The sequence below is a fragment of the Pteropus alecto genome, unplaced genomic scaffold (genome assembly GCF_000325575.1).
Source record: "Pteropus alecto unplaced genomic scaffold, ASM32557v1 scaffold8, whole genome shotgun sequence".
In the NCBI taxonomy this organism is placed as follows: domain Eukaryota; kingdom Metazoa; phylum Chordata; class Mammalia; order Chiroptera; family Pteropodidae; genus Pteropus; species Pteropus alecto.
In genome coordinates this window covers 3626871-3638885 of record NW_006494609.1, presented here as the reverse complement: position 1 = coordinate 3638885, position 12015 = coordinate 3626871, and the positions used below count along the sequence as shown (strand labels likewise).

The following is a 12015-nucleotide window of genomic DNA, read 5'->3' as shown; positions in this document are numbered from 1 at the left end:
TCAACAAAAGGACACTCGAGTCGAATGGTTATGGTAAATATCAACCCCTGTTTACATACCATTATAACCATATCACCCTTCACTAAAGTGGTTTTCCCAAGAGGCACATTCAAGTGTGTGAAAAAAAGTCCTGGAAGTCCACAAGTTTATTTTCATATGATTTACAAATTATTTACATATGCTCACTCAGACTATGAAGTCAACATGAATTTTTACCACATTAAAGGGCAGCATTTAAAATTTTTTCTCTTCTCTATTTCTTCTCACCCACCCATCTACCATTTCCACTCACTCATTATTCCTTGTACTAGAAATACATAAGAGCCAAAGAAAAGTACAAACAAACAAACAAACAAAAAAACAAACAAACAAAACTAAAATAAACAAATGTGAGGCCAGGAAGAAGGATGTGGACGAAGAGAAAATGTTGACCAGGCATGAATGGCTAAGGGGCAAGAGTTTGATGAGCATTAAGTTTGTACACAGAAGAACCTCAAATTTTCCAGAAACTCCCAGAGTTATCACCTAACTTCTACCTAGCCATGTCACTGCATGGTGAGTAAACACTGCTTATATGTCCCAATCTTCCTTCCAAAGATTGTCTTCAAGCAAGCGGGTGACAGTCGTTCTCTGAGTTCTCGTAAAACGCAAAGGGCGCCCACGCTGGTCCCACAGAGACTGCCTTCCTCACCCAGACATGACTTCACAATGCCATATTTCCTGCCATCCTCTACCCTAGAAGAATAGTGATTTAGAGGGAGGGAAAAACTGTACTTCAGAGAAGGTTTTCATCTCTCCCACGTATGAGTACCTGATCTAATTTGGTCAACAATGTGAGAAGATTCGCAAAAACCTGGTGGTTAACTGGAATCCAACACATCTGTCATTCCTACACTCCTGTTTTCAATAGGGCTCATTTCTCAAAAATAACTTTTCTTCTTCCTAATCTTCCTTTTTGCTAGGAAATTTATATTCTGAACACCAGCATGAACAAGATTATTAACATCACTATAGAGTGTATGAAGTGGTAAAAAGTAAAAATTAGAGAAAATAAAAACAAAAAAAAAATGTTAAATTCAATGAAAAGTTACTCAAAAGGAAAAAAGGGCTACATCCCTTAGTCCAATGAGATATGTAGAAGACAGTGGAGAAGAAAGGTAAGTGTATAAGCTCATATTTCCTTGTAACCCAGGAAGATCTTATGGTTCTCACTAAAATCCATATTAAACAGACTAGATTCATCTCTGATTGCCATTTCCCAACATTTTATTCTTATTGTCTAGACCAGAGGTCCCATTAGTCTCAGATGTGGCATAGTAACCAAGTTGTGAATAACCTACAAAGGTTCTTTAAAACTTGAAATTATTTGGCCGATATTTAAAAGTCAGACCTTCCTGACTGCAGCCCAGTGGCAGCCAGGGCCCACGAGAGGAAGATGGTGGATAGGATGGGAAAGCAGCCCAGAGGTTATCCGAGCAGGGTAACCCTGATAGCCGCACAGGGGTCAAAGTCCACACAAGGCAGGCATCTGAATGCAACAGTGACCAGGGAGGTTGGGAGACTGGCTATATACAAGGAAACTGAATAAATAAATTTGTTGAAGATAATGGGAATCAGATTTCTCACTGCTGGAGAAGAGAGATTTAAAACCATGAAAGGGAAAAAGCTAGAATGAACTCTGTAGTTTTGCACTAGAATTGGACTCCTGCTTTTCATTATATATAGAGACAGATATAGAAATAAATATAGATGTAAGTGTGTATGCATGTTTATGTATATGTTACACAAACACATTACCAGTTCTGCCCATTGTGAGGACCTGAGAGCAGAGACACCCCAGAGCAATAAGCATATCTAATATCCAGATCTTGATTTCTAAATACTATTCTCCATTAAAAGCAACCAGTGCTCCGTAGAGAAAATGGCTGATTCCAGGACCAGGGCAGAGAAAGAACAAGATGAGTCTGAAACATCTTGTGCTGAAAGAATAAGGGAACATGTCAAAAGGACACAAAAGCCAGTTTAAAGGGGCTCCTATTGTCCGCATCTAGGGCAATCTAAGCATCGAAATAAATTACGATAATAAAGAATTATAACCCATTAAATAAAATAGGAATCCTTGAGATAATGTTGGTAAATAATTGGGAAGAAGAGAAAGCTGTTCCTTGGAATAAAATGCCAAATAATAAAAGCAAAAAAAAAAAAAAAAAAGATGGAATTAGAAAACTATCATTTGGCCACCATCATAGTAATAATTCCTTCAGGCAAGAAACGTCAATGGATATTAAAATTATTAGGTGAAAATGAGGAATGAGATTTTATTTGGTCTCTAAGTATCTCCTCAAAAGATAATTATCAATTACAGAGGGGAAGACAAAGTAACTTTACAGAGAATAAATCTGGCAGACACTATCTTAATCAGGTGGTCCAATACCACTAAATAGTTAAGTGCTATCAGATATAACGCAATGAGAACACAGCATCACTTCTGCAGCATTCTGGCCAAAAATATGTAACCTGAGTCTAATCATAAGAAAATATCAGACAAACCCAAATTGAGAGACAGTCTACAAAATGAATGGCCTGTAATCTTCAAAAATATTAAGGTCAAGAAAATCAAGGAAAGACTGAAGAACGGTTCCAAACCGAAGGAGACTAAAGAGACATGACAACTAAACATAACATATGATCCTGGATTAGATCCTTTCGTTAAAAAGAACGTTATTAGGACAACTGGCAAAATCTGAATGTGGTCTCTAGATGAAAGGTAATAAAGCAATTCTAAAGTAATTCTTCGTACTATTTTTACAGCTTTTCTATACATTTGAAATGGTTTCAAAGTTAAAATGCTAATAAGAAAGTAAGTTTCTTAAATATCTAGATTTTTCAGCATCCCTTAAAAAGACAAAAGACCTGGCAATACCACCTGTCTTAATCCATTTGCACTGCTATAAAAAAATACCATAAACTGTCTAGCTTACAAACAACAGAAATTTATTTTTCAGTCCTGGAAGCTGGGAAGGCCGCGATCAACATGCAGACAGATAGCACCTTCCTGCTGTGTCCTCGCATGGTGGAAGGGGTGAGGAATCTTTCTGGGGTCTCTTTTATAGAAAAGGGCACTAATCACATTTATGAGGGCTCCACCATCATGACATAATCACCTTCCAAAGGACCCACCTCCTATTACAATCACCTTGAAAGGCAGGATTTCAACATATGAATTTGGGGGAGACACAAACATTCAGAGAAATTCAAGAATCAAGAAAAGGCTGAGACTTGGAAGGGCAGCAAAGGAAGAATTAGGAAAGATCCTGAAGAGCACAGATATGTCATAAGAGACCAAGGCTAAGATTATCCACACCCTTGTGTTCTCAATTACTGTGTACGGATGCAAAAGGGGGACAATGACAAAGGCTGATGGGAAAAAAATTGACTCCTCTGAAATATGGCATTAGAAGAGAGCTCTATGGATACCCTGAACCACCAGAGAAAAGAACAAGTGGGTCCGAGAGCAAATTAAGAGTGAACTATCACTGGAGGCAAAAATGACAAAACTGAAGTTGTCCTACTTTGGGCACATCATGAGATGGCGGGGTTCTCTGGAAAAGACAATAGTGCTGGGGAAAATAGAAGGCAGCAGGAAAAGAGGAAGACCAAACACGAGATGGAGGACTCTATAGAAGAAACCACAGGCATGATTCTAGAGGAGCTGAGCAGGGCTGCTGAGGACAGAACATCATGGACATGGCTTGTTTGAAGGGTTACCAGGGACCGGAGCAGACTCCAGGGCAGGTAACACAAACAAATAACACCATAGCACCACCACACGCCAGTGACTCGCCGATACTGAAGAGTAAATGCTCTTTAGGTGGGACATGTTCTCTCCAGTTCTCTAGTCTCCAGCTGGCCAACTTCTTCCTCAATGTCCTTGTGACCACTTAGGTTTATGACTCCTGATTTAGACCTTCACATATCAAATTTCATCCTATTTAGGTCTGAAAGCTTCAACTATTTCTTTATTAGAAACAATCGAAAAGAGGTAATTCTCTACTGAGTACCCCAGGACCAAATCTGCAAACTCATCTTAACACATACTGAAATTTACATGATGAATGATGAATGAAATCTTGAACCTCTCTCTTAATGAAATCATGATTTAGGGAAAGCTCTCATGACAGAATTTCATAGCCTTGACAGGACAGGACAGGACAGGACAGGGAAGGGAAGGGAAAAAAAGGAAAGGAAAAGAAAGGAAGAATGCAAAAAATAAAAGGAAAAGAAAAAAGAAAAACCAGAGAAGAGGCTCTACTTTCTTTGCCAAAGCTGAAATTCTGAGTACTATTTCACTGCCTCCTAATGAATAGAGAACTCTATGCCCATTTATTTTTTCACTGTACTGAAACATATAGGAATTATCTTGATTCTGACAATAAATTCTTAAATCAAAAGCTACATTTCCTTTTTGCTTTCTAATGTTTCTCAATGAGGATCAAGACGACGATAATAATTTGTTTAAAACTCTTTAATATCTATGTGAAGGAAGAAGGACTTCAGAGTTAGACATATAGTAAGTACTTGATAAGCATTAACTGAAACTGCACTTGAGTTGCTTGTTCTGGGAGCTTCAACAATATGGAACCAAAATGGGAAAGAAAGCAGAGTCAGTGGAATCTTTTAAACTCTCTTCCCCCATTTGAAAACTATTTTGTTCTTCTAAGAATATAAGACTGTAGTGAGAGTCATAGATAGTCTCGATGTAGGACAGTTAACCACCCCCTCTCTGATAGTTACATATTCTAACAAATATTCACTGCCAACGTACATAGAAAAGAGGAGGCCAGCCCTGAGGACACCCTGGCTGTGGCACAGGAGTTATCTTTCAGCAGGTGTAGCCACTGAGAGCCAGAAAGGCCCGAAGGATGAAGAGACAGCACCTCAGGCAGAGCTGCCAGGAGCCACTGGGTTTCATCCTTGCCTGACCCAGAAAAATCTTATGGAAGAGAACAAGAGGCCCAAGAGCTCTCTGATCTGCTGTCAACCAGCTGCAGCCGGGAGACTGCCAAGTGCTGCAGTGATTCGGCAGCGCCCTGCAGAGCCGTCTGGGAGGGGATTACCAGCCTGATCCCCTGTCTTTAGAGCCAGAAATGACTCAAACTTCACAAACAGCAAGGGCCTGCCAGGGGGGGTGACAATGAGCACTGGAGAGGGTTTTCTCCCCCTCACTGGTGTCTCTTCCCCCTTCGTGCTGCTGTGGCAGATTCTGGACAGTGTACAGCCTGTGAGGTAATATAAATTCCTTGGCAACCAGCAAGTACCTGAATTCTTTCAAAACCACAGGAATCCAGCAGAGAAAAGGTAAATATCCCTTCGGAGCCAGTGTTAATTAGCAAGGAAGGCTACTGAAGAAGGAACTGGGGGTGGGGAGGAAGGGAAAGGCATCACAAAGCTTTGGGGTCTTTTCTGAATTTCCACTGAATAATATGGCTGAGGCGGAAAAAAAGCAGTCCCGAAGGGCACTTTCCCAGAGTCTTCTCCTCCCACCTCCCCAGCACAGGTGGAACAATCCCAGGTCCCTGGAGGGGCACCCTCATTCCCTCCGGTACAAGTGCTACCTATTTTGGGGTCTTTGACAACATATTTGGTTTTCAATTGAATTTTGTTTTAATTTTTAAAAATGTTTTGTTTTTCCTGTTTCAGCGAAAATTTGGCTATTAGCTCTGTCTCAAAAGAGGCCTCGTCAAAATTTAGACCACAATTGGATCCACCTTAAACTGTAAAACCCAGGACAGTCTTTTTGGATTCCACTTCTGACAGGAAAAAGAATCTACACCATTTTGGTAGAGAATGACACCTCTCTCTGGAAAGTGAGTGTCCCCTGCTGGTGCAAAGCAGCAACATACATGTGAAACTCAGAAGTATGGTGGACTTCTGGGGAAAAATGCTCGACCCAAATATTAGAAAGACAATCTTTTTTTAAACATCTCAATATTTTGCCCACATATAAGAAAATAATGAAATTTTTCCTACTTCCTAGGTTAATAAAACAACAAGAACAACTGAAATTAATAACCTAGAAAAAAACTACTTTGGATCTTTTTATTTAGTAAATTTAAGAAGGTAAAAAATTTACATAAAGTACTTATTTCACTGTCTTATGAACTTAATCACTTTGTCACCTCAGCATTAATTTGAAGCCCAAAACGGAAGTGATGTGGGGCAAGACCATTCTTTTCTAAAGAAGGAAATTAACTGTCCTTGCTGCTAGTTCTGTCTCTTTAGGAAAGATTACGGTTTTCCTTGTTGAGCCACAAAGTAAAATGGCCTAGTGAGCTCATCCCAAATTAATTATTTTCAGTAATGTCTACATAAAACACACGTGACCCAAGATTACTAGAAGCTGCAGATCTAGAGCTATAGACTATTGTTAAATATAATGGCACAATCAAGCATATCCTGAGGATTAAAAAGCAGCAGCTGCCAAGATACACAGTGAGTTAAGATACAGGAACATAGGCGTATGAAGTTATCATATAGAGCAATGTGCCCTCGTTGGACTGTAGCTAATAGCCTGTCATCGTGTATTACTCTGTTGTAAAGATTTTATATTCACCTATACTTTTAGATAAACTGAACCAAAGCCTTGAAAATTCATTTTTTGTTGTTGTTGTTAAATTTGGTCTGAGTTTTTTAAAAAGATTTTTCCAAATTATTCTGAGAAAAAACATCCATTAATAAAAGTACACACGGGACGTGGTTCCATAGTGTAGCAGTTAACACGTCTGCTTTACACACAGAAGGTCCTGGGCTCGCACCCCAGTGGAGCCACGGTCCATGGTCTACGGCCATGCCACCCCGAATAAGCCCGATATCTGATCTCAGAAGCTAAGCAGGGTCAGGCCTGGTTAGTACGTGGATGGGAGACCACCTAGGAAGACCAGGTGCTGTAGGCATAAATAGTAACGATTTTTTTTTAAAAAGTACACACACAGTTTCTGCTGGAGGCAAGAAAGTTACTCAATTCAGTAGATTCTGACTTCGATACACACCCAGTAGCCAAAGCACTTGCATATCTGTAGTATATTCTATAATAAACGTTGGATCACTCTCATTTCATGTCTGAACCATTAAGGTCTTAAATCTATGCCAAATTTTACCAATAGAGAAGGCTATTAATATTGTGGGTAAAATGTCTTTGGAATATGCAAAGCGTGTTGGTATGAAATCCTGGCGAAATAGTGAGCGTAACCTTGAGGTCTTTTCCCTAGTCAAGAAGTCCAGTTGGTGGCAGGACATACTCACTCCTGAGACAAGGAGACAAGCTGGAATGAGGATGGGAGGATGGAGAGGCTCATGATACACAAGAGGGAAAGCTCAGATGTCTCAAATTACAAAATAGAAAATCCTCAGCACCTTATACACCTGAGTAGAAGTAAGAGGTACATTTTACCTTCTTTTTCTTCTAGGTAATATGGGGACTTGGCTCTTAAACCTATACTTCAAAGTATGAGAGCACATGGTCTACATTATAAAAAACACTATAAAAAACTTTGCTATGAATCTGATTAGAGCTAGCAATCAGTTTGTGCTCAGGTGCCTTGTTCAACCCTTTACCTAAAAACTGAGAAATGTTTTGAGGAACAAGTAAAGATAGAGAATATATAAAATGGAGTCACTTTAACAAAACTGCTAAAACTATTAACATTATGAAAGTTGAGGCATGAGGAAAAACTCTATTATTTTAACTAGCCTGGCAACTTAAATTTTTTGAACTTTCCAGTCCTGCATCAATGCCTGGATATATATCTAGACACGCACCAGACCTCCAGATAACCCTTTGATTAACTCCCTGAAGGACTCATGCATCCAGACCACGTGACACCCATTATCCAGACCACTGGATGTGACCAGACCTCCTGGCATCCATCATCCAGGCCACCTGACATCTGACTGATAACCATCCTGGAACAATCCTAGGGCTGAGAATGCAGGCAGGACTGGTAATTCTCAGGACTGTACCTTTTACTATAAGAAGTCTTAACTTTTCTTTCTCCTTTGGAACACGTCTGGGGTTTTGCCTAGCTGTGTTCCTAGTTTGCAATCTCTAAGACCCTTGAATAAATCTTTATAATTTACTCCTAGCCAAAGCCTCTTGACCCTTTTTGAGTTCACTGGACAATTTTCAAGGAACAAGAGGCCAGAACTAGAAAGCTTCAGTTGTCTCCACTGTTCCTAAGGCTCAAACTCATAAATCTTAGTTAAGATGACAGGGTTTACAAATGCTATCACTGCCACCTAGAGGTGAAAGGAAGAAACAGCTCAACCAGCTAGAATCTGGAGAGCCAGCTCTCACCCTCGGATTCTAGTCACAGGATGCATCAAAAAACTTGAGTGTATGAAATAAATAAAATGTCATTCTAAAATAACAGTTGTCAGAGTACGATAATATGGTCAAAGCACCTATACTTAGAGAGGTAGCCTTGTTTTGACCACTGTATTCCCCATCTTTGAAGTGCCTTTTCTAAAACAGAGAAACACATACAGACCATGCTTTTTGTTTGTCATGACTACTCACAGATGCAAACCACCTCCTAAGCTGCTATGTTCTGTAAGGCCACTATGCATAAAAGGAACTTCAGCGCAAGCTAGTTGGTAAATACATGTAAGTTTTGTGGGGGAAAAGAACACATGCATAGCATGTTACATAGCTATTTTAAAGAATTTAAAGGATCTATGAAAACATTATTACCTGTAAAATTCTGTGCATGGGAAACAAAAATTCAAATTATTATAACCTGAACTAAATTTTATAAGTCAGTCACATTACCATAAAACCTCAAGAGTACCTCAAGAAAAACAGAATAATGTATGTACAATCACCGTAAAGTATATTACTTGCAGGTGGGAAAAACAAAAAGCAGTTAATATCTCCTAAATACAAAAGGGCATGAAATAGCTCAGGCCTTCAGCTCTGGAGTCAGATCCATGAGATAAAACTCCTGCCTCATGGCCAAGCAGCTGGGAGATCTCAGAAAAGTGACTTCAAGTTTCCTCAGCTCTCTAAGCCTCAGTTTCCTCGACTGAAAAAATGCATCAACGGTGATGAGGTGGTTGCGAGAATTAAAATAAATGTCTGATATATTACAGATAAATAAATGTGGGATTTTTTTTATTCTTTCTAGATCGATTATGAAAAACAATGACAAATTGTCTTATTACCCTAAGGTCTGCATAACAACTGCCATCGCATGACGATATGATGTGACCATGGATCCCTGCTGGGAGAGGAGTGTGTTTACACACTCATGCTTATTTATATGTGTGGATAAGCAAGTGAGACTGCAAAGTAATCTGAAGCCCATCGGGGTACACTCTATTCTCCAGAGTTGAATGTAACAGAAAGAAAAAGCCTGATCTTAGTACACTCTTTTATGGGTGCACTCTAATAAACACCCCACAACCCCCAAATGTCTCTTACCTAGCCAGTCCTTCTTCATAGAGATAGATGACAAGAGGATCATAGGAAGTCACAAGCACATAGAGGCGCACATCGAACTTGAAATCTAGAAAAAAACAATTTGAATTCATAGGAAAAACTAAGTTCATTTGTTTTCTGTTACAGAATGAACAGGACAATGTAACAATGAAATAGGAAAGAAAGGTCTCCCTCTCCCCACAAAATACACACTGCCTACATACCTCGCCTTTTGAGAATAACTAATAATTATACATTTCATACATATATATAAAATGAGAGAATTTATGTGTACTGTACAGTTTTCACATATTTTTGTTATTATATAACCTATAAAGCACTTTCTTTTTCATTATCTCATTTTATCTTCAAAATAATCCCATGAGGCAGGTGATGAACCAGCCTCATCTCTGAAGCCTCATTTGCCAAGAATTTCACCTGAGTTTAATAAAGCCTTATTAGAGAAGACTATGAAAATGTTAAAAAACTTAGCAAGATCTAACCCAATCCAGCGAAGAGCCTAGTCACAACTCACCATCTATGAGCAGGGGGTTGTTAATGTAACGGGAGACCAGGATGTTCTCTTCCAGGGAGATCTGGTTTGGCTATCGAGTAAAGAGAAAGAAGGAAAGAGAAAGAATGAAGCGCAAAGGAACTCTAACCCACAATAAGAGAGCAAAGTTCTTAACCTTTTAGAGATGACAATGTAGAAAACTAAAACTCTAAAAAAAGTTTCCTTCAAGCTACCCATATATATTCAGTTGGCCATAAAACACACCACTTTCATAAACACTACAATATCCAATTACAATGGGGGAAAATGAAGTTACATAGCATCTCTCACATAATAAATGAAGCCTAAACAGCTTTAAAGATTTATATACATGATATTAAATAGTTATATGCCAAGAAAATAAAAGCTACTTAAAAAATAAATAAAAACTTGCTTTCTCCCAAATGGAGAGTATCATGAAAAATTTAAAATACCACCATTATTCTTACATGAAGGCTTTCAGCAAGCTGCATAAAGAACTTACAGCTCTTTCCCCTGTGAAATGGGATGGACGTTTCATTGATTCACTCAAAGGTACTTGCTATGCCACTGCATGTAAAGATCAAACTAGATATTTTAAAGATTTTTTCAGTGAAAAAAGTATTGTTTTTATAATAAATAATTATGAGTAGTACTGGATACTGTATAAGGCACAAGGGATACAGTGAAGAAAACAGATACAATCTTGGCCCTCTCCAGCCTAATCCCTACTCTCAAAGAGTTTAATATTTAAGTAGAGGGACAGCAAAATACATAATCTAAAAGAACACAAAGCAGCATATCTCTAAGTGCAAGATGTGGGTTGCAGAGAGGAAGAGCAGACCAGTTAAGGGAGACCAGACAGGGAAGGCTTGTCCTGGAAGAGCTGGTGAAGAAGTGAGTGCTGAAAGCTATCAAGCACGTGGTGGGAAGGAAAGGAGACCATTATGGGAAGGCAGCATGCACAAAGCCCAGTAGAATGGAGAGTGGGCAGATTCATTAACCTAGGGCTAAAAGACTGAACTGGGCAATAATGAAAGATGTGGTCAGACAATTAAGAAGGAGGAAACCCCACAGGCAAAGGAATTTGAACCTCTGGCAAGGGTTGAACATGGTGGGAAGCAGAAAATTGTGAATTCTTGATTAAGTAAATATTAAGATTAAAATATCTGGAATAGAAGAACTCTATGTGAGATTAGTTTAAGACAGAGAAGTCAGCTGGAAGTTATCACAATACATTTAAGACAAAAGGACTCCAAAAAGTGGCTATCATAGAAATTGTGATGATAATAGCTAGTGTAGCATAAATAGAAATAACTATTAACATTTTCAGCAAAATAATAAAATTTAATAAATGTGTTGAACATCTGCTATGCATTGTTCTAATTCTTCACAAGTATTATTTAGTTTAACTCTCAAAGTGAGAATAAAGTAGGTATACCACCATCCAAATATTAGAGGTGGGGTAAGAGTCAGAGAGGGTTAGGAACCTGCTCAAAATCACACAGCTAGTAAGAGATAGAGCAGCATTTGAACCCAGTCAGTGAGGCTCAATTCTTAAGCATATTCACATCCTTCCCCCAAAGTTCTGAACTAAAAATAACTGTCCCCCAAGTTCAAAAGTATGTCTTTATAATAATGCATTTGCTATCCCAAATACTATAGTTATCATAAAATAAGGATAATTTTGCGATTCATCTCATCATACACAGCCATAATGAGCAATTCCAGAGTCGGGACATTGAGATTCCCCCTCATTTCTCACTGTTGCTATCCCAAACGTAGAGCACAGCTTTCACAACTCATCTCTATGCATCATATGGACAATGACATCAGTACTGATTCATGCTAATGGACTCAGTCACCCATGCCATTTCCTGACTCCCTTACATTTCTTGATTAGCTTCTCACAAGTACTGTCTCCATTCTGAGTCAGCTTAGTGAGATTGATGCAAGCGCAATACAAAGCAGCAAGCTTGCAGTCTGTGTTCCAAAACTAAAATTAAAA

The 12015-nt window shown here is 38.8% G+C and overlaps 1 protein-coding gene and 1 pseudogene across 13 annotated transcripts in view; one reads left to right on the top strand and one right to left on the bottom strand.

The window, feature by feature from the left end:
* TTLL5 (tubulin tyrosine ligase like 5) overlaps nucleotides 1-12015 on the bottom strand; it is a 225489-nt gene that overhangs the window by 188611 nt on the left and 24863 nt on the right. For all 13 annotated transcript variants that reach the window (XM_025042041.1, XM_015599721.2, XM_025042044.1 and 10 more), the window contains 2 exons: nucleotides 10011-10080; nucleotides 9479-9563 (listed from right to left, as the gene is read on the bottom strand). In XM_025042041.1, the coding sequence (XP_024897809.1) occupies nucleotides 9479-9563; nucleotides 10011-10080 (155 nt within the window). The remainder of the gene's footprint in view (nucleotides 1-9478; nucleotides 9564-10010; nucleotides 10081-12015) is intronic.
* Nucleotides 6838-6953, top strand: LOC112473866 (annotated as a pseudogene).